Source organism: Varroa jacobsoni, unplaced genomic scaffold (assembly GCF_002532875.2).
Source record: "Varroa jacobsoni isolate VJ856 unplaced genomic scaffold, vjacob_1.0 scaffold_1285, whole genome shotgun sequence".
In the NCBI taxonomy this organism is placed as follows: Eukaryota; Metazoa; Arthropoda; class Arachnida; order Mesostigmata; family Varroidae; genus Varroa; species Varroa jacobsoni.
In genome coordinates, this window is record NW_019214187.1 from 109020 (window position 1) to 127475 (window position 18456).

General features: G+C 38.3%; 2 protein-coding genes across 8 annotated transcripts in view; both read right to left on the reverse strand.

Annotated features, from left to right (window-relative positions):
* Nucleotides 1–296: 296 nt before the first annotated feature.
* LOC111268442 (uncharacterized) lies at nucleotides 297–4016 on the reverse strand. 3 transcript variants are annotated; one of them, XR_002685223.2, is made up of 4 exons: nucleotides 3771–4016; nucleotides 2744–3035; nucleotides 1068–1708; nucleotides 297–732 (listed from the first exon to the last, which is right to left on the reverse strand). XR_002685223.2 is itself a non-coding variant. In XM_086971699.1 (4 exons), the coding sequence occupies exons 2-3, from the start codon at nucleotides 2910–2912 to the stop codon at nucleotides 1218–1220; spliced, it is 651 nt and encodes a 216-aa protein (XP_086827825.1). In that variant the 5' UTR covers nucleotides 2913–3035; nucleotides 3771–4011; the 3' UTR covers nucleotides 297–732; nucleotides 1068–1217. The 3 variants fall into 3 exon arrangements, 1 of the variants encoding a protein (XP_086827825.1); XR_015314215.1 differs by having other exon boundaries at nucleotides 1108–1708; nucleotides 2753–3035; nucleotides 3771–4012; XM_086971699.1 differs by having other exon boundaries at nucleotides 2753–3035; nucleotides 3771–4011.
* Nucleotides 4017–5624: 1608 nt separating this feature from the next.
* LOC111268440 (uncharacterized) overlaps nucleotides 5625–18456 on the reverse strand; it is a 31269-nt gene continuing 18437 nt past the window's right edge. For 3 of the 5 annotated variants that reach the window (XM_022847426.2, XM_022847424.2, XM_022847425.2), the window contains 2 exons: nucleotides 14537–14671; nucleotides 5625–7417 (listed from right to left, as the gene is read on the reverse strand). In XM_022847426.2, the coding sequence (XP_022703161.1) occupies nucleotides 6115–7314 (1200 nt within the window). In that variant the 5' untranslated portion in view covers nucleotides 7315–7417; nucleotides 14537–14671 and the 3' untranslated portion in view covers nucleotides 5625–6114. Of the gene's footprint in view, nucleotides 7418–8065; nucleotides 8252–14536; nucleotides 14672–18456 lie in introns of all 5 variants that reach the window. The other 2 variants (XM_022847428.2, XM_022847429.2) reach the window with 2 other exon arrangements.

Below are 18456 nucleotides of genomic sequence, written 5' to 3' on the forward strand. Positions count from 1 at the left end.
TAAATGTGCATTACAAATCTATTAAAGACGATCATGTTTAGTAAAATGAAGGCAATGGCCCGCGTTAAGCTGCTTGACTTTCGGGAGATTCTTGATTTATATTACGTCTAAGCAGAAAACAGGCTCGTTGTTAGAAGCTTTGCAGTTGAAATATTGATTTGTTTAATATAGACGTCTCGTTTGAGTGTGCCAGCTGTTTGTTGGTTACGACTGTTCTATTGTGTGTTAAAAGATTTGCTTCCCTTTTGCAATTGTAAAAAGAAAACTGTAATATTCAAAATGAAAACAATCAACTATGAAAGTTTATTCTTGGAATTTTTGATTTTTTTATTAAAATTAATGTAAGGTCTTCTCTGTATAAACAATTCACACCAATTTTTACTCCGAGGGTCTTCATTCAGTTAAAAATAGTGTATATGGTAAACAAGGGATGTAAGTAAAAGACGTTTATTGTATTTCCATTTTGGCAAGCGGCATAATAGGAGTACAATGGCCGCAAACAAATCTCAATTCACCCTGTTTTTTCCCTATTTGTCTAACGGGTGTAGATGTTATAAAAACAAGTTTTCTACAACAAACAACGTAGATAACAAGATTTAATCTGCAGTTCCCTACAGTAGGTGAATGTAGGTTACGTATAATAGATGAAATATTGGTTCCGTCAATTCGATGCTAGATCCAAAGCTGCGGAACTTTATATTACAAAGCCGTAGTTTGCTCCTTCGAACTTACCTAAAGAAGTTAACAAAGGACAGATCAGAAAAATCAGTTGTAAAACAAGTCAGTTATGATGTTTTCACCTATAATTACAAATTGTGAACAAAAACATGGATTTTAAGAAATGCATCTTCGCCAGAATGCCTTGTTTGCGTTGTACTCGATCCTTGTTAAAATCCAAATCTAAAAGAAGATTTAATTTTCCTTGAGTTCCATATATTTGTTTAGATTATCATATGCAAAGAAACATTTTAGAGCCATGTACTGTGAAGTAGAAAAGGTAGGAAATTTGCGGGTTGTTAAATTAATATTCAGGCATGTATAAAAGAACACTGTTTAGTCACAGATACCTAAATTCGATTCGAAGAACAAACATGCATTACTGCTCGCCTGTGAACATGCTATCCAGCTTTACTGGCTGGCTTAGAAGCCCAGTCTCTTCCTTCCGTACCAACATGTTGCAGAAATTGCTACAATCATTTTTCCTGGTGAATCGGGCCCTATAACGTATCCGTTCTCTGGTATTTGTTGAATGTTGCATATTGGGACTCATATTGGTTTAGACTGATTGATTGTGGTCGAAAAGAAGCTTGAGGGTCAAAAGGGCCACTCTCTTTGCATACGCCTCTTTCCAGGTTTGCCTGTGATCCTGTCATAATTTGCTTGGTTAAAGAGGTAAAATTCAGCTTCGCGCTATTGTAATTAACGCTGAGGGACAATGGTCGGCCAACAGCGTGATGTGCTTGTATGCAGTTGTCTTCTTCGCCTGGGACGCCTCTTGGAAATGACAGGAGTTGATACACCTCTGATTCCTGCTCAATGAGTCGAATCACTCCTCGTGGGAGACAGAACTGATGTCTTGGAGTATGCGGCTTAAGGTCCACCTTAACGTTTTTTGGAATAATATGTTCCTGGCGCAGCATTTCTATGAAGTTCTCTGTCCAGTATTCGCGTTTCCGGTCAAGTGGTTCGCCGGTGGAGAGTTTGCCACCTTACATTCAATAGACATTTACATTATTAATAAAATGTTAACATTAGCTATACATATAAGCTGTACACTGTTTCGTAGCCAATTGCTCACATCCGAAGGATGCTCAGTACTATTACCAGTACAAAAATAGATCTGATTTCACTCAGAGCGTAATTCATGCCTAACGCATACGAAAATGGCAACCCACATTATGAGCCTAATATCTGCATAGTCACAAGAAGTGAACGAAATTACAATTCACTTTTCTGTCAATCTCAAAGTTTTTTTCTCAGTTTCACGGTAGGTGTCACTAGTGAGCCTAAAATTATTCAGAAACAATCTCGAGCAACTTATTTTTGGGTATAAAGCCTCTTAGAATCTATAGGCTTCCGTTATATATTACAGTGCGATATTATATTAGTTAGGTTAGCTGAAATTTTAATATTCTACGAACTCCTAATTCATAAACGCGGTGCAGTAATTTTTTTTGCAAAAGTGCCATCGGTCATGGCGCTGTAATAACGTTGCAAATTGGTGCTTTGTAAGATCCAAATCAAAGCAATATATTGCCAAAAACAAAGCATCTTTAACAGTTGACTGCTACTTCCATTGAAATAATTAGACTGCTTACAATAGTATCGGGCGATATAAGAAAATATTTTTGAAATTCGCTCTGAATTAAACGTGTACAAAAAGAACTCAGACGCAAACATATCAGCACATACTACACATGCACCAGTACACAGTCATTTTAAAAAAGCGCTCGGCTGACAATATTGTTATGAAAGAACAGTCGTCCTAGAGAAACATATGACATCATTATAATTTTGCAGGCAACGGCGCAATGTCTAAAAAAAAATAGGTGTTACTTCATCGACTTTTATGATCATGACTAGGTGTCAGCCCTTCCCAGATACGCCCGTGCTCTCCCTTTTGCAACGTTGTTAACAGCTTTATTCCTTAAAAACATATAATACCGATTTTATTTCGCTAGCACAAGGGTTCAATCCGATTAACTCATCTCTAATGAAATATCGTTCACAGCTTCAAACCAACCTATTTTACCTTGGTAAACTGGGTTAGGAAGTTCCATCACAGAAATATTTGAGAAGCACTTCTTTTCGCTTCTTTGACACGCGAATTTACCATCGCCAGGCAGCCGTAGTGCAGAATCATTTGCAATGTGTGAACAATTATTAAAAGAACTGGTAGTCATGTCTGTCATAGGAATGAGCAACTCGGGGGTCAAGTATTGACGGGTTGCAGTGTCGCGTGCGGAATACGTTTGTTTGCTGCTAGTCGTGTTAAAATATCTGGCTTAGGCTTCATTAACAAGAGGCTCCATTTGCTGTAATACACAAGTTCTGCATATTTAGTAGAAAAGCATTCGAGCATTACAATTCTGATTATCGATATTATTTACTTGTATGATTTAATTTAGTTACTGGAATATCTAAACGGAACAACATAAATGTTTTGCATAAGAGGACATGACAATAGCTTCAAGATGCTGGAGCTATTGTCATGTCCCTTTCTAAGATAAATCCTTAGCTCATTCTTACTAAATGGTCTCTAGTTTTAAGGCATAATTATTGTTACGTTTACTGGAGGCTATATCAAAGTGCCCTACGTCATTAGAGCATAAGTGTGTATCTTGCATAGGCCAGTAAAGTCTAAACTGATTCAAATGATCCGAACATGTCATATTTGGTAAATATACGCGAAGACCGGACATGTAGATGTTATATCAAGTCTGCTAAACAGAGATTATTCTTTCAAAATTATGCAGAGTATTGGCAATAAAGTGCTATCCACAACCTCCTTTGCCATGTCACTTCATATTTAGTTTACATTAGAAAACAAGAAAAAACAACCCTTAAAATGTTTTACAGCTAACAACTTCTATAATAATAATAGTAGTAATATCTCTAGACACGACATTTCTTAAACAGTACTTTATATTGGACGATCTGTCTTTCAATTCAAACCTTTAGATCTAATTCAAGATTTAGCGATCTTTATGTGCGTAGTAGTACAAACGAGTAGAGATTGTCAACATTTAGTTGACACAGGACTAACGTACCTCGTGCATGAAAACCTTTTTGACCTATTGATGAACGGTTCCGAAGTTTTATTGAAAAAAGCCGAAGTAACAGTTGAGCCGTCAGCAGGTCAATTCAGTAACTTTTGCACTACCACGCCACTGCATAAGGATGGTATATAAGGAAGCTTCTCTATAAGAGCAGGCATTTGATTTAAACAAGATAACCGATTACTATTATTGGCCACCAATGAGCTATCGCTTGCTACACGTTTATTTATTCGCGTACATCTGTCACGTTTGAACATTCTGCTCACGTGAATCCATAACAACTTGGTTGTTGGCTGAAAGCCAAACAACAGATAGTACGTCGATGCACGGACAAAAATATGCACTAAGCATGAAGCACGTGATCACACTGCATTTTATTCTGCTTGTTTCCAAAAATAAAAAGATATACACTGAAGTGGCGCTTAAGGAATAGGCCACAAAATACCCCTTAACCTGTTCAATGATACGTGCACGCCATGCCGGGTCCTGTAGCTAGGCTCATATGATGTTTGGCGCATACATCTTCTCGAAATTCAGTGAAGATAGCGGGTTCTTAGCATCAAGCTACTAGGATCAATACAACCGCACTATGAGAATATGGCGTCTGGCGGCACTCTAGCCACCTATGTTTCACCCCCTATTTATTACCTTCTCGTGTTTATTTCCTACAGCCAATACGAAAATCTTATGGACACTCGTATTTGGTAATATACAACTTAAAACGAATAGTTGAAGCTGTTTCAACTGAACGTAACAAGGTCATCGACGATTTTTCTCGTCATTTATTGTTCAGCTTTACGTTTCGAGATAAAGTTTGACTATACAATTCTCTAGTGAAACTTGACTGCATCCATGCGGAAGTCGTCTAGTATTTCCTTGTACATGGAATGCCTGATCTACTTTGGGAATAATCAATCCTAGATTTTATCACCTATCTAATTGTTTAACACCAAGTTTGCCCTAGTTATATATTAACATATCTTCCTAACATTGACCTCTCTTGCTAAACATAACATTGAATAAAAAACCATTCCCTGGAGGTATTATTTCGGTCTTATTTTTCTATGCGCTCTCAAATGGGCGGAAATCAACCTACTTAGCTATATAGTACTCCTACGGCTAACTATGCAACATCGCCAAATCGTATGAGCCAATGATAAATTACCTGTAATATGGTGAAAAAATGTTACCTACCATCTAGATGTTCTCGTGTTTTGTTGACTTCGTCTTGGATATTTGCATCACGTATAGCGAACAATTAGAAAGCAATTAGGAACCTATAGCTGTATTTGAATCTCGCGGGCTCTGAGAGCGCTCATAACAAACTAATCTCTGTCATTCTTTCCACTTTGTAAGACTATATCTATAATCCACAGCCATAACAGTGTGTATGTACATACATATTCATATACATATGGAAAGACTCAACTTCTCCAACTTAAAGTAACTGTTCTAAAAGTATGGCCTTGCATTAAAGAAGAAAAAAAAACATTCATAATCGCCCGTTGATTTAGGACCTGAAACGAGTCCTTTTCAATGTAAGTCATTGTATCGATTCGAGTAAGTGTTCAGCGGTCCCGCTTGCCGACGATGCTTTGCCAGCGATGCATAAAACGAGTTCTGAAAGTTTCGATACCTTGAATAGGCTGACCTACTAATAACCAGCCTCCACCTGTTTGATTAGGTGGGATTCAGAAAGAACAAGGAAGTACGAAACGAGAGAGCTAAATGCATCTAGTTGATAATATACTTCAATATTGATAATAAAAGCACGCTAGGATTATGTGTGTGAACTAAGCCTAGTATATTGATGGAGCAGGATTGATCAAGACACAGCAATCAAACTCAATTTTAAATACATTGCCGAACTTTATTATTCTTTTCATGGCTGTGGATGGCGCTAACTTTAACGGTGACCCAAGTCATTATTGTTATGTGACGTCTCGTACGTTAAACGTTTATGAATAAGTGTGGCTTAAATACATTTTCAGTAAATTTAAATAATCAAGTTTTTTATTTTACGTTTATAATATAAATATTTGATAATAATAATATACTAAATATTTAGGCTTTCCAATAACAGTAAGTACTATCGGCTAAGTATGACTTCCAGTCGTAACGAATCCTGATTTGAATTTCCAGTATCAAACGTGTTTATCAAAACCAGCGGACCTTCCATAGCACCTTGCATCAAAAAAAACCTCGGCATTCCACTATATTAAGATTTATCAAGACAGCCCGTTATAATCTTCGTTAGTCGTTGCCTGGCTATTGCCGTGCGGATATATATACTCAATTTCAGGGCGTCTCTTTCTCATTGCATCTCAGTGTGAGATCAAGACACACGCAATGGCCGCGAGCACCCAACGACCTCAGTTCTGCTGCTTAGATCAGTGATAGGCTCATCAATTGGATAGGTTCCATTAAACACAATGCTGCTTCCTCCGATTGGTGCGTTTAGGCTATTGGTCGAATTACACGATGCTGCCCAAGGAGATGCTGTCGCAGACTCGAACTGGCATCCAGTGGGTGTTATACTGTTATTATTATAATAATAATTATGATTGTTGTTCCTGCTCCCGTTTTTACCCATACTAATGTTATTCCCGTTTGCGTCAAATTTGACTGCAGCTCTACATCCATCATCTAGTTCGACAGTAGAATCGTAGAAGACACTCTTGATGATGACGGTTCGTGTTCCCTGTCCACCGAATCTGCGATTTCCGTGATTCTCGAGCGTCGTGTGACATTCGAACGAACGCTCCGATTTCAAGGCCGATCGAAGTGGGCGTTCGAACGCCGTAACGCGTGCTAGAGAGGAGAATGGATTTGAAGACTTAAGTAGGGAGAAATTATTTTCGCCCAAGCCATTTGTTGGCGTAATTGAAGTCAATGGTGGTGACGAGCTAATTAGACTGCCTGATGTGCTGGCCGGAAAGCTAGACATCACCGAATTGTTTAACGGAAGGATAGATACGGTAGGGTTGACAGTGATGGATGGATTGACTACACCGCTGTGCTTGGGCAAACACATGCGCGGGCTGCTTATAGGAACAACGCGTTGTGAACCAACACTTAGAGATCTAGTAAGTATTGCTCTTCGAGCCCCACTGAGCACCAAAGGAGGCTCTGGCAACTGCTGGCTAAATTGTAGCGCACGTGGTGCCATGCTACTAGGAATTGTCGTCTGCTCAGCTGAAGCGGTTGACTGAGTAGGAGGATGTTTCATAAGAGGTGATCGTTCGACTGAGACTGAATTCCTGCTAGTGACACCATTCACGGATGCTGAAGCATTTGGCTTTGCTGGACTCGTTGGCGTAACACTTCTCGAGTCTACATTTCCCACGCTTCTTCCGACAACGTGATTACTATTACAGATTTCTTCTGCCGCTATTTTCTCGGTGGCTTGAAGACTCCAAACGCTTGCCCAAAACTCTGGATCCGCTGTGCAATCAACTGCTGGGACTGTGTCCATTGAACAGTCCCGGTTGTCCGCTCGAAGCAGCGACCAATTGTGGCAGCTCCGAAACTTCATTGTCGGCAGGACGGTACCTTGTAATGCAGGCTTTCAACTCGCTTTTGAAAGCAGCGTGAGTTCTATTACATAGTTTCCTCGCTAGCGGTGTAATACACTTCGCCTGAAATCGGGTACAAAAGCGATTTTATTATTAACTTAATCATTAGTTCTTTCAGAAGAAAACATGCTAAGGGTCTATTGTTAGGAGGCGTTGATCGATGAAATTGCCGAACATCAAGTCGACATTAGGCAGAGAGGCTCGTAAACTCTAGGTAGGCTAGTTTTTTGCAGGTCAAATAATAAACAGAGGTGCCTTGCAAAGCAAGTGGTCCAGCTAATTTTTCAACAGAAGATAGAAGCGCATGAAACACTTGACGCTATCAGGTCCGCGAAGCTGACTAGCTGTAAGATATCAGCGGTAATCTATGCGGCGCACAGGAATTTCCTTATAATTATCGCGGTTTTTAGTGAGAAATTCTTCGGAACTTCAATAATTACGGCTGTTTTTGGTAATGGATTCCCCAAATAATCGATATTTCATCATCATGCGGTATAGTGGTCCGACCACTTAGCCAACTAAATCCAGCTTGCTAGAATAAAGGTCTCAAGCACTTCAAGGATACACAGTGGAGTGAGACAAAGCATCAAACACTCAACCGAGTAGTACCAAATATAATGGCTTAGCTGCTTTTTTCCTTTACAAAATATTTCTGCCAAATCTTAAAGGTTCAGGCCCTGTTTGGACCTCAGTTCTGTGAATATGCCTTACTTCTGTCGACGGCCTGACGTACGCCTATCGAGACTGCTACGAGCAAGGGTGAAAAGGCGCATGTGCTCGAAGAAAAGTTGATCTGGAGAACTCCGCTCTAAGTTCACCTTACCTTTCACCTGAGTTCAAGTATCGAGTCAAGTGCAATGTCGGTTTACTAAGGTAGATTCAGCCGAGGTGGCGAACCTGTAAAAATTTCACATGGGATTTTATGCCAACTTTCATGTATTTTGTCACCATAGAGTAGTCCAATGACGCTTCTATAGAAGTTGTGTCGTCATTTTATTATAGTGTTTTTACTTCAATATAGTGAACTCATTAAAATAAAACTTGATAAACTGGTCACAAGTGTTCTACATCTTCAAATATAGACTTCGCAATCACAGATGCTCTTTGCATTTATTCTATATGTCACTCGGTTTTTGTGCCCGATCTACTGCTAGCTAAGACAAGTATATCCATATTTGTTATTCAGTAGCTCAACTCAGATACGAGTAGCTATATTCGTATGATTTTTGTAAAACTACGTTGTGGATTCTATTTTCGGGTAACTAAGCGTCTGTAATATTCTACAATAGGGATTCGCTGTTACTTTCGACTTAGGTATCGAGATGGTAGACGATGCCCACTTTGCCTACTGATTGCTGGTTTTAATAGAAACACTTTGAATAATTTTCTTTGTTCAAACGTTATACCCGCGTTCGTTTTTGATGAGCTGCGCAAAAAAATATGCTTTTTCTGAGTGTGCTGTTTTTTACTCAGTCAGTCAGATCGGGTTTGTCCACGATTTGGCCAAGTCAACGGTGCCCCTCTTTAGGATTACATGCAATGAGATGCCAGGGTGACAGCCGGCGCGAACAAGCAATTGCTATGTACGAGCTTGACGGGCTCTGGGTTTAGGTCTTTGCACATATGCTCAATTATCTTTGGCCACTCAATGGATGTCCTGAAGTAATGTTGCATTCAGACCTCACTGGATCATGCTTCAGTTGATTTAGAAAATTACGCCGACTAGCACAGTGTCATCCTTTTACCACAAAGGCGCGCCTAAATATAATCCCGACCCTCGTCATGCAAGCGTTATCGAGTCTCAGATAGTCATGCGCTTACTACTGTTGTTATTACGTTATAAAACGTAGTGTTTCACTGCGCGATTACTACAGTGGCCTTAAGGACGCTACATTTACACAACTCGAAGACACTTTTCAAAAAAAAAGATGACTTTAAAGGTCGATTAGGCTTGATTAGCGCGAACTTGACAACAGGAAAAAACAACAGTGTATCAAATCGACTATTTAAACGCGTTATCTAAAAATAAAAGGGTAGGAGGAAACCATTAAAAAACGCCTAAGTCAAAAGTTTGCGTGTGTTGCGTAGTCTGAGCCAGATTTCGCATATATAAGCGGCCAGTCTGCTAAGAGAATTAGCTATATGCTATCAGAAGACTCGTCGTTTCGAAAATAATGTAACAGCATTTTTAGTTTAGCCACTTGTCCTAAGCGAAAAGTAGCTTTTAGCGAGCTTATTTTGAATAACTGAAACATTTAAATTGTTAATTTGTTTCTACGTTACTATACAAAGCTCAGTGCCTGCTTCGATCCAGCAACACGGTAGAATACTACGGTTCCCCAAAGGCAATTGTAGCACAATTGACTGTACATATTGTATATTTATAATAACAGTGAACTGAGCATTATCCCTTGTGCTAGTCGCTGGTTACGCAAAATGCCGTGCTAGCCCACTCATTAAGCAGGCTCAGAATTGACGACCTAGTTCTACTAAAACGTGTATCATAAACAATCGATTCAGAAACTTACAACAACTATAACAGGAGATGACTAAGTGTTAATAGCTGCGTCGGAAAGAGAGGTCATTGCTTTCACCATGGATCGTGAGCACTTGAGGTTCACCGACCTAGAAAATTAGGAAACCATATATATGTATGCCTATCGGTTCTTTCAAGGTTAATGGGACTGACTGGCCAGTGCTGAACCAGTAAAATAGCCAGCGATCACAGAGAGTATTGCCAGGCTTAGTAGCAGCATCATGCACCTACGTCAAGCGTTTGGCCTTGCCCTTTTCAATATGGCGTTAAAGAGGGTGCGTGTTGAGGCTATTGTACATCTTCTGGACAGGTGGTCTGGTCGTCCTTTACATGTCTCACTGCTTGGGCCCACGTGTCCCCCAAGAGCCGAGCTTTCCAGCAATATTACCATATATGATTATGCGTGACGAATACGCAATGCATGGAGTGTTATGGAGTTCTCCGGAGGCTTTAGTCGTTTCAGAGATCCTTCACCGAATATAAGGACGACCTAGTTTATATATGTGTTTCTTATTAGCTCCAAGTGAAAAATATAAGATATCCTGTAAGGCGTGCATTCTAAATAGCGAATATAATGTTTCCTGCTAAAGAATCCATTTTGCTGGATTTAGAAATCCTTAAACCGTTGTTTTTAAGTAGCATCGCATCGCACGTTAATGCTCCTTAAAACCGCTTGCAGAAATTATCAATGTTGGTATCGAGCTAAGTTATTCCGAGGATTTAGTAATTATTACAGTCGAAGATGTCGGTCCAAGCATTGAGCTGAAACCGCACTTAAAACTTTTCGAGCTCTCCTTTCATACAGATAAACAAAGCCCCATTTGGTTCAGGGCTTGCTGTAGTAAAAACAGTAGCAGATGCAGTGTTTATTGTTTTTACTCTTAATTGTTTGAAGAAGTCAGTTTGAAAATTATTACCAATTGTAACAATAATCGTAAAAAGATCCAATGTATATTCACTTAAGTAGTTTAGATAATTTTTTCTAAAAATAATTCAACTCCACCCTCGTACATAGTTGGAGTTGAAAAAAATAAATAATAAAACGAAAATGATAAAAAAAAAAGCAATAACAAGCGCCATAGATGTATTAATGAAGGAAAGAGCAAATGTATCGAGATAATGTTGCTATCAACGAGGAAATATATATATATATATATATATATATATATATATATATATATATATTGCGAAAGTATATAGATTAAGGGTGGAAAAAATGGGCCGGCAATGAGTTGTGGGAGATGGACGCCTTTGAGTGTAAGGTATAATGTGAGTGTGTGAGCAAAAACTGAATATGTTTTATTATGTTCATCTCATTTTCTTTGTTGTCGTCGTTAGTTTTTTGCATAAATTTCAAAAGAAAAATTTTGCAAAGTCTGAGCTTCGGCTTGTCAAAAGAATTGTTGAAACGAACAGTAATTACATATTATAGTGCAAAAATAATGGATATAGAAATATTCCGACGACGCATTTATTGTATAATTGCATAAATTCGAAAATTTTAAATTCTGGATACAATATACGGTTACAAAGATTATTTCGGATTTATTTGAAGCAGCTCGAATATGCACTCCTTCTTTATTTTGTTAATTTACCATTTGCCTTTACATCTGACATAGTATGTTCCAGCTTGAACGTGATGTTGCCATTTTCTACTTAAACTGCTTGTTCACGGCCATGCCCATTTACCTACCAAGAACCTTACAGTACATATGATGTAAGGCATATATAGATCCTTATGACACCGTACTGTTTTCAAAGCACAATTAAGGGTGCAAATCGTATAGATGTGTAAATTTTTGGGCATAATGATCAAACCGAATCAACATATATTACGCGTTTTCTATTGTGGCTGATTGAATTCAGTATGACGGCCCGCTATAACGTCCAGCGCCACTGCATCATTGTCGGAACGAACTGCGTGGCATAGTAGTAAAGTAATAAGGATATATAAAAGCTCTTTTGTCCTTAAAAGTCAAACGAACGCTATAAAGTAGTTGCTGCTATAGTAACGTACTTCTTTCGTGCAGTAAAAAATATGTATGTAAAAATAGCGACTGGAACTCCCTCAGCTTTACGACTGTACTACAGGACGTGATCGGTGGACGTTGGTACGAGGTGGGCATTTTGATGCAGTTGCACCTTGTTCCTTTGGAGCTTTGCTTAGATCATGGTTTATGTTGGTACTTTTATCGATTCCTTTAGACTGCCATTTAAGTTCCTATTCGTTTTAATATGTTATTGGTTACCTATGTAAAGAAACTCACAAAGAAATCGTTTACATTTATAACGAGCAGAGTCCTTACTGGAAAGCTTTTTTGAGTTAACTTTTAAGGTAGAAGGCCTTTCCTTACTATCATTGTAAATTATAATAGGCTGAAGTGGCATGATAGTTTAAAGGCGACTCTAAATCATTATTGCATAAACTAAGCCTTCAATACCAGCCTTAGAAAAAAATATGTAAAAGATTACTCGAATAAGACATTTGTATTCGAAGGAGGTTCGGTACTATTTCCAAAATATTTCTACGTTATCTTCACTTATAAGCTTTTCGAAACATTCGATGAAATTTTTCGAAGTTCGATGAAGAGGACCTTATATATCACTTGGTAGTATTAATACATATTTAGAAACGTACCAATAGCTTTTGTTGATTTCTTATTTGCTTCATTCTGCTGTAAAACTATTCGATCCCAATTATAAATCTAATATACATATATATGTGTGTATGTGCCGAGAGAATCACAATTAGGCTTATTGATATATATACGCAATCTGAAATAATAATGCGTTTGAAGAACTGAAGAAATGACTATACTTTCTATTATCAGACGCTGACTTTCATGAAGTACTTGGTTAACTTTTTGCTTACCCATCTGCTGGGAGCTTCTGGCAAGACAGACACAAGCTTGTCATTGCTCGTAGAAACCCGATTAATGTGTAGCATTAATGTGCAGGTTTTGGCCATAGTAGCCTACGATTGGATGGCTTTAGCTTTTAGGAAGACGGACCTATGAACTATCTTAAAGTGAAAACGTATATAATGTGCCTAGGTAAGACCATGTAATTTTTGAGAATTAAGTAGTAGATATATCACGTCATAAGTTTCTGATCCTTTTTTATCACGGTGTAATTAATCATTAACGAATCAAGATTAACTTCTAAATCAAGAAAATTTATTTTTATCCACTGGAGGTATCAAGGTATTACAGAAGTGGGAAGACAATTCAAATAGATCCACCTAGACTTACAATAATAATTCAGTAAAAAGTAAGTTTGAAACGGATAAAAGTATTATGGATGTTCATAGACATCTAGAAGCTAACGAAGAAATTAACGGATTATAACGAAGCATCCCATACATTTAAGATAGGATAGAAAACTAAGTATTCATCGCTTTCTTCAGACTCTGTAAATGGAAAAATACGTTCCCATAACGGTATCAGCTATCAAATCAGCGTTTGATTTTCAATAGAACGAAACACCTACACTCTGTCACTGTTATGTAAGAGCATCTGATGAGAACCTTCTAAAAAGATGGATTGGACGATGACATCTCATAAAATACCCTGCCCATTTAGCAAACCAACCTTAGTGGACTTGTAGGGATACCTTTATTAAAGTCACTATCATTCTACAGTTTCATGGGTAACGGCCAACATTGTTTCATCAGTATGGTCATATTATAATTTAACCTGATTACTTCGTCAGCACATAGTATATGTATCGTAAATGTCCCTCAAGTTAGAATTAGAGATAATTTGACTTCACTGAAGATAGGAATACATTCTTTCCAGCGTGGATCGTTTTTATCTCGAAAGTTAACTGGCGAAGCTAGTAATATGCAGCTGACTGGATGGATTTGTCTAATATAGTATTTTATGTATTGCTAATATATATCTGAAATGTAGTCTTGTTTCATCCGGGCCAATAAGTGAAATGCGGAAAAAAAGGCTCTATTAGGTAGTAGGTAGGGTCAAAATGACCATGCCGATGGGATAACAGGTAAATCTCGAGCCGCACAAGACAACCGCGTGTTTTGTAGTTCCTAATGTAACTTACCTCACTTGACTGTATATTTACATAGTAGACGTATCTCTTACTGCCATGTACATTAGAAATGTCATTTAATAAGGTAACAAAATGCCAAACAAATAAAGCCTGTTATTATTACATATACAGTAAACGGCTGGGCAACTTTATAGGGAATCAATGACAAAATGTTCACTACCCCTTCGAATAGAAGTACGCAAAAACGATATATTAATTGACTTTTTTGAAGTCATGTTTCGTGCCGCCAGGCATTGCTTCAGACATACAGAGACCACATTGTAGAGCAGGCAGGCAGGCAGGCAGCATAAAGAAGCACAGACGGAATAGTGTTACGTGCATAAAGTGGACTTAATTAATAATCGAGTGTAAGCCCACAAAATAGCAGAAAGTACTCTCATAACAGTAAAAAAAGGCTTCCAAACAAAATAGTGTATCCTAAATGCATATTCAACGTAAAAAATCGGTGCATTAAGCAGCCACGGTGGAGATGGGATAGCGGCCTTGAAGTGGCTACTTACCAATTAGTTCGATGCGACAGAAAAAATTACACATTTTTTTAAAAATGGGCTTCCAACATTTTTAAATTTAAGTACCTTGAAATGATCAGCTGATGCCAAAGTAGTGCCGGACTGTACGTGACATTACAGGAAGTACCAACGCCAGACCAGGGTCTACGAGCAGCGTGAGTTTAGTATATACAGATAGCAAACGCTGGCCGAAGTTTCATCCTACCATGGCAAACACATAGAAGCAGAAGTTAGTGCCTGTAAACGAAATGTAAATATCCTATAAAAAAAAAAAAGTATGATAAAGGATTCGTTTCCTGAGTAGCTTCCTTGAATTGTCTTTTAATAAAGAGAAATCGATGGCGGGTATTAATTGTAACAAGCCAAGCAAACTGAACTCCCGAGTCCCTTTGAATTTAGTTCTATGAGCGCTTCACGTCCTTAGCCGGGTCAATATACTTGTTTCGGAAATTTTTACTTGTACCAACGTCATGTTTTAGGTATAATCTTCTTCTTTTTTTTTTTTTTTTTTTTTTTTTTTTTTTTTACAAATACCCTGTTGCTGATGCGTATGAACATCAACGTACGTTTCTAGTATTGGCTTGATATTTAGCTTTGTATTACAAATGTGATACCACCAAAAAAATTATGAGCGCTTTTCAGCTTATAATATTATTTTTGTTACACCAGAATACGTCGCTCAAGGTCAATTTTATATGGGTTAAAACTAATTGAATAGTCACTTTATTTCTAACTCTAATTTAAATTTTTAACTGCAGAGAAGCAGAACCGTATCTTGATGGGCTGCATGAAACGACCTGCCACTTTCTTCACGATGCATTTTAAGATTCTTATTGTATTTTGAATTATTATTACAAACAACGCCATTCACACAATGCTGAGATTATTCAGGGCCAATAATTTTTAGGACCAGTTTAGGGCTTTCCGCACAAAAAGGTGCAAGTCCATTTGCTGTTATCGCACAAACTACAAAGGGGTTCGTCAAATTCAGTTCAGGTTTACTTGTGACCCATGTACAAGTAAAACAAATTATCTATATTGTCTATAAATTTGCAAGGGCAGTCTTAGGCCTTTAGCACGTAAATATTTTGCACATGTGCACACTTTTCCCGGTCCACGGTTGTGTAATTGCCATAAAATAGCGACAAACAAATAGTATGGTGAACCAAAAGGCTTTCCATGTTCCGCAAACCATACTGAACGCACGCAATAGCACCCTACCTGACTATGCAATGCGAAACTACTGCAAGCTTGACGGGTCCAATGTAAGCGTATGGGCTGCCCACTTGCTACTATATCAGTCCAACTCATTTTCATCGTTCTCTTCTCGAGCTCAGATTGTAAAAATGACAATTTCCAAATAAAAATTTTATCGTTTGCAAATTAAAAGAAAATCCAACACAATGCCTTTTGCCCTATATTACTAGCAAACAAGTTGTCTCGTTCGATTACCTGGAACAATTCACGAAGACCAAAATAAAGAGCGATTATTGTATATTATGTTTGTTAACAACGATGTTTTTTAACATATATACAAATTATAAAAAGAAATAAATTGTTTAAAGCACATTTTATCACACAGTAAACACTATACTAAATAGTACGACTCAAATATATGTTATATTTTTTCTATAATACTATAAAATCAAAGGATTGCGTCTAACGGCACTTCGAGCTGCAACGGTCCCTACAGAACATACTAAAACCCGCCTTTATGTCTGTGATGTCCTCCGCAACTCCACCCTTTAACGGAGGTAAAGGAAAGGCACTTTTCCCAAGGACGAGGCCAAGGCCAACGAGAAACGAAAAAACCTGGCTGAGTTCCAGCCCAGCTGGAGCCGAGCCAGGTTAGCAAGGCCACCTTTCTCCCATTGCATTAGACGAAAAAAAAAAAAATAGCTGCTTAGATATCAGTAAATAAATATCCCTCAGCAGCCCGACTGCTGGACGCTGTATGAGGGGCGAAAAAGCAAATGTCGCTCATGCAGTGCCCAGCAATAATAATCGATGGAAGCACTGAACCGAAACATTACACCTACTTTGGACCATGCGCAGCTCTGTGTTAGGTTTGCCACAAGATGCTTCGTTCCTACGTGCCTTTTGCTTGATAGAAATGTGCTAGGTTGCCGGTACTTGGGACAGGCAATTCCGTAGAGTCTATTCTAAGCCAGAAAATTATTTAATTGACTGTTATTCATCAAATTTGACGTGGTGTAAATGGTTAAGCTTCCTAGATTTCGAGTTTACGTCCAGTGTCGTCGTTTGGCATTCCATCAGACGACCGACTCCCAGCACGAAACGAACCGTGTGCCCACGCCCAGGTTCGAAGCTAGCGCACAACGTGTTCCTAGGATTAGGAGGCAAATACGTTGCTCGCTAAGCTATCATTGGAACATCATTTCGTGATAGCTAGGAGCCAGCCATCAGATAGGATGCCTAACGGCAATACCGGACTTAAAATTCGAAACAGAGAGATGGGTAAGCCTTCAATAGAAGGAGACCGGAGGAGGTCGCCGCCTCCAGTCGAAGTTCCAGGATCGACATTACACAACTACACTGCAAAATTTATGTGGACAAGTTATTTATTCACCATCTCTCCACAATGACAATTAGGAGGCAGAACTCTCGTAGCTAATATTATCTATTATCCTGTAATTAGGTTGGGTTGAGTGAACTATTTAAACTGGATTAGCAATTATGATTGAAATTGAAATCTTGAAAGATATTTACTTTTGAATAGGTTCCATAATAAATATTCAGATTCAATAATGAGTTTGTTCGAAAGATCAAAATATATCGATCTTATGGCATCACAATGGTGTTCTTTGGTACTATTGTTATTAAAAGCATTGACTAAGTGATGTATTTCACACAGAAAACAGATTCGGTCTTTTGGCTAAGTACTTTACACTGCAGTAAACCATGTTTCTCTGGTCTTTTATCTACTTTGATATTTGGTAAAAAAAAGTCCCGACAGCCAGATTTTGTTCCTAGGACAAATGTGTTAAGGCTATTGACATGGCCACCCATCACTATTCTTTAATAATAACTACCGAAATTTTGCATCTTTGAAAAGACAACTGCAAAAATGTTTGTTGTGGAATCTGAATCAGGACGTTTTGTACGAGGGATTCGAGTTTTAGAGTTATGTTCATTCACGAAAACCCTCATCGTTTGACATCGACAAGAAGGAACAAATTTTAGGCTAAGTGAAACGTTCATGTTGTTTTCTAACCACTTAAATTTATTGCATCTTTCGGGCAAGCGAACATAGTTTGGTCAAAGTTGTGATTTGCTTTTTACGATTTCCGTCGATCAAAATCTAAAAGCTGATATTTTTCGCTCTAAAGCAAAAAGGCTTCGTACTTGGAATCGGGTCATTCGTTGACCCATTTACGGATTTCAGCCTCTTTTATAATTTGTTTAACTTTCTGTTTATGTTACATTGACAGAGACCAAAAATAATCAGATGCAACTATATCAGGATGTACTCCTGGTGGGTCAAGGTTCCCCACCGGAGGTCCGTTGGCATTCGCTGAATTATCAAAGCAATACGCGTTGCAGGGACATTATGCAACAATATCACCTTGCGTCGTTTTTTGCCAGTCCAGAGCTTTTTCCATCAATTCCATAGCTTAGACGGATAAGGTGACTGTATCCTGTAGTTATTTTTGGGAGATGAGTAGCTCATAATAGACCACTTCCTTCTCATTGCACCGTATGCAGACATACAGCTTTTAATCACTAATAGGTTTTTGTAGCATCGAACTTGTTTGATCCAACCATTTTGGTTCGCGTTGAAAAGCATTGTGAAGGATCAATGTTTCATAGCTGGTAACGATGTCGTAGGGAAGTGATTTCCGTTCTATCGTGCAACGATATTGTCAAAAGTTTTGTTTTTCTTTTTTGACATTTTTCTCTATGAGGATTCACTTCCCTTTCCTTCCGATCTTTCTTAATACATGCAACCGACTGGGTCACTCTTA

Bases quoted from the DNA above. Each gene is read 5' to 3' on its own strand.
- LOC111268442 (XM_086971699.1), bottom strand. From the start codon at position 2,912: ATGACAGACATGACTACCAGTTCTTTTAATAATTGTTCACACATTGCA. The intron at 1,709-2,752 runs GTAAAATAGGTT...ATTGAATGTAAG, and splicing joins TCCTAACCCAGTTTACCAAG to GTGGCAAACTCTCCACCGGC.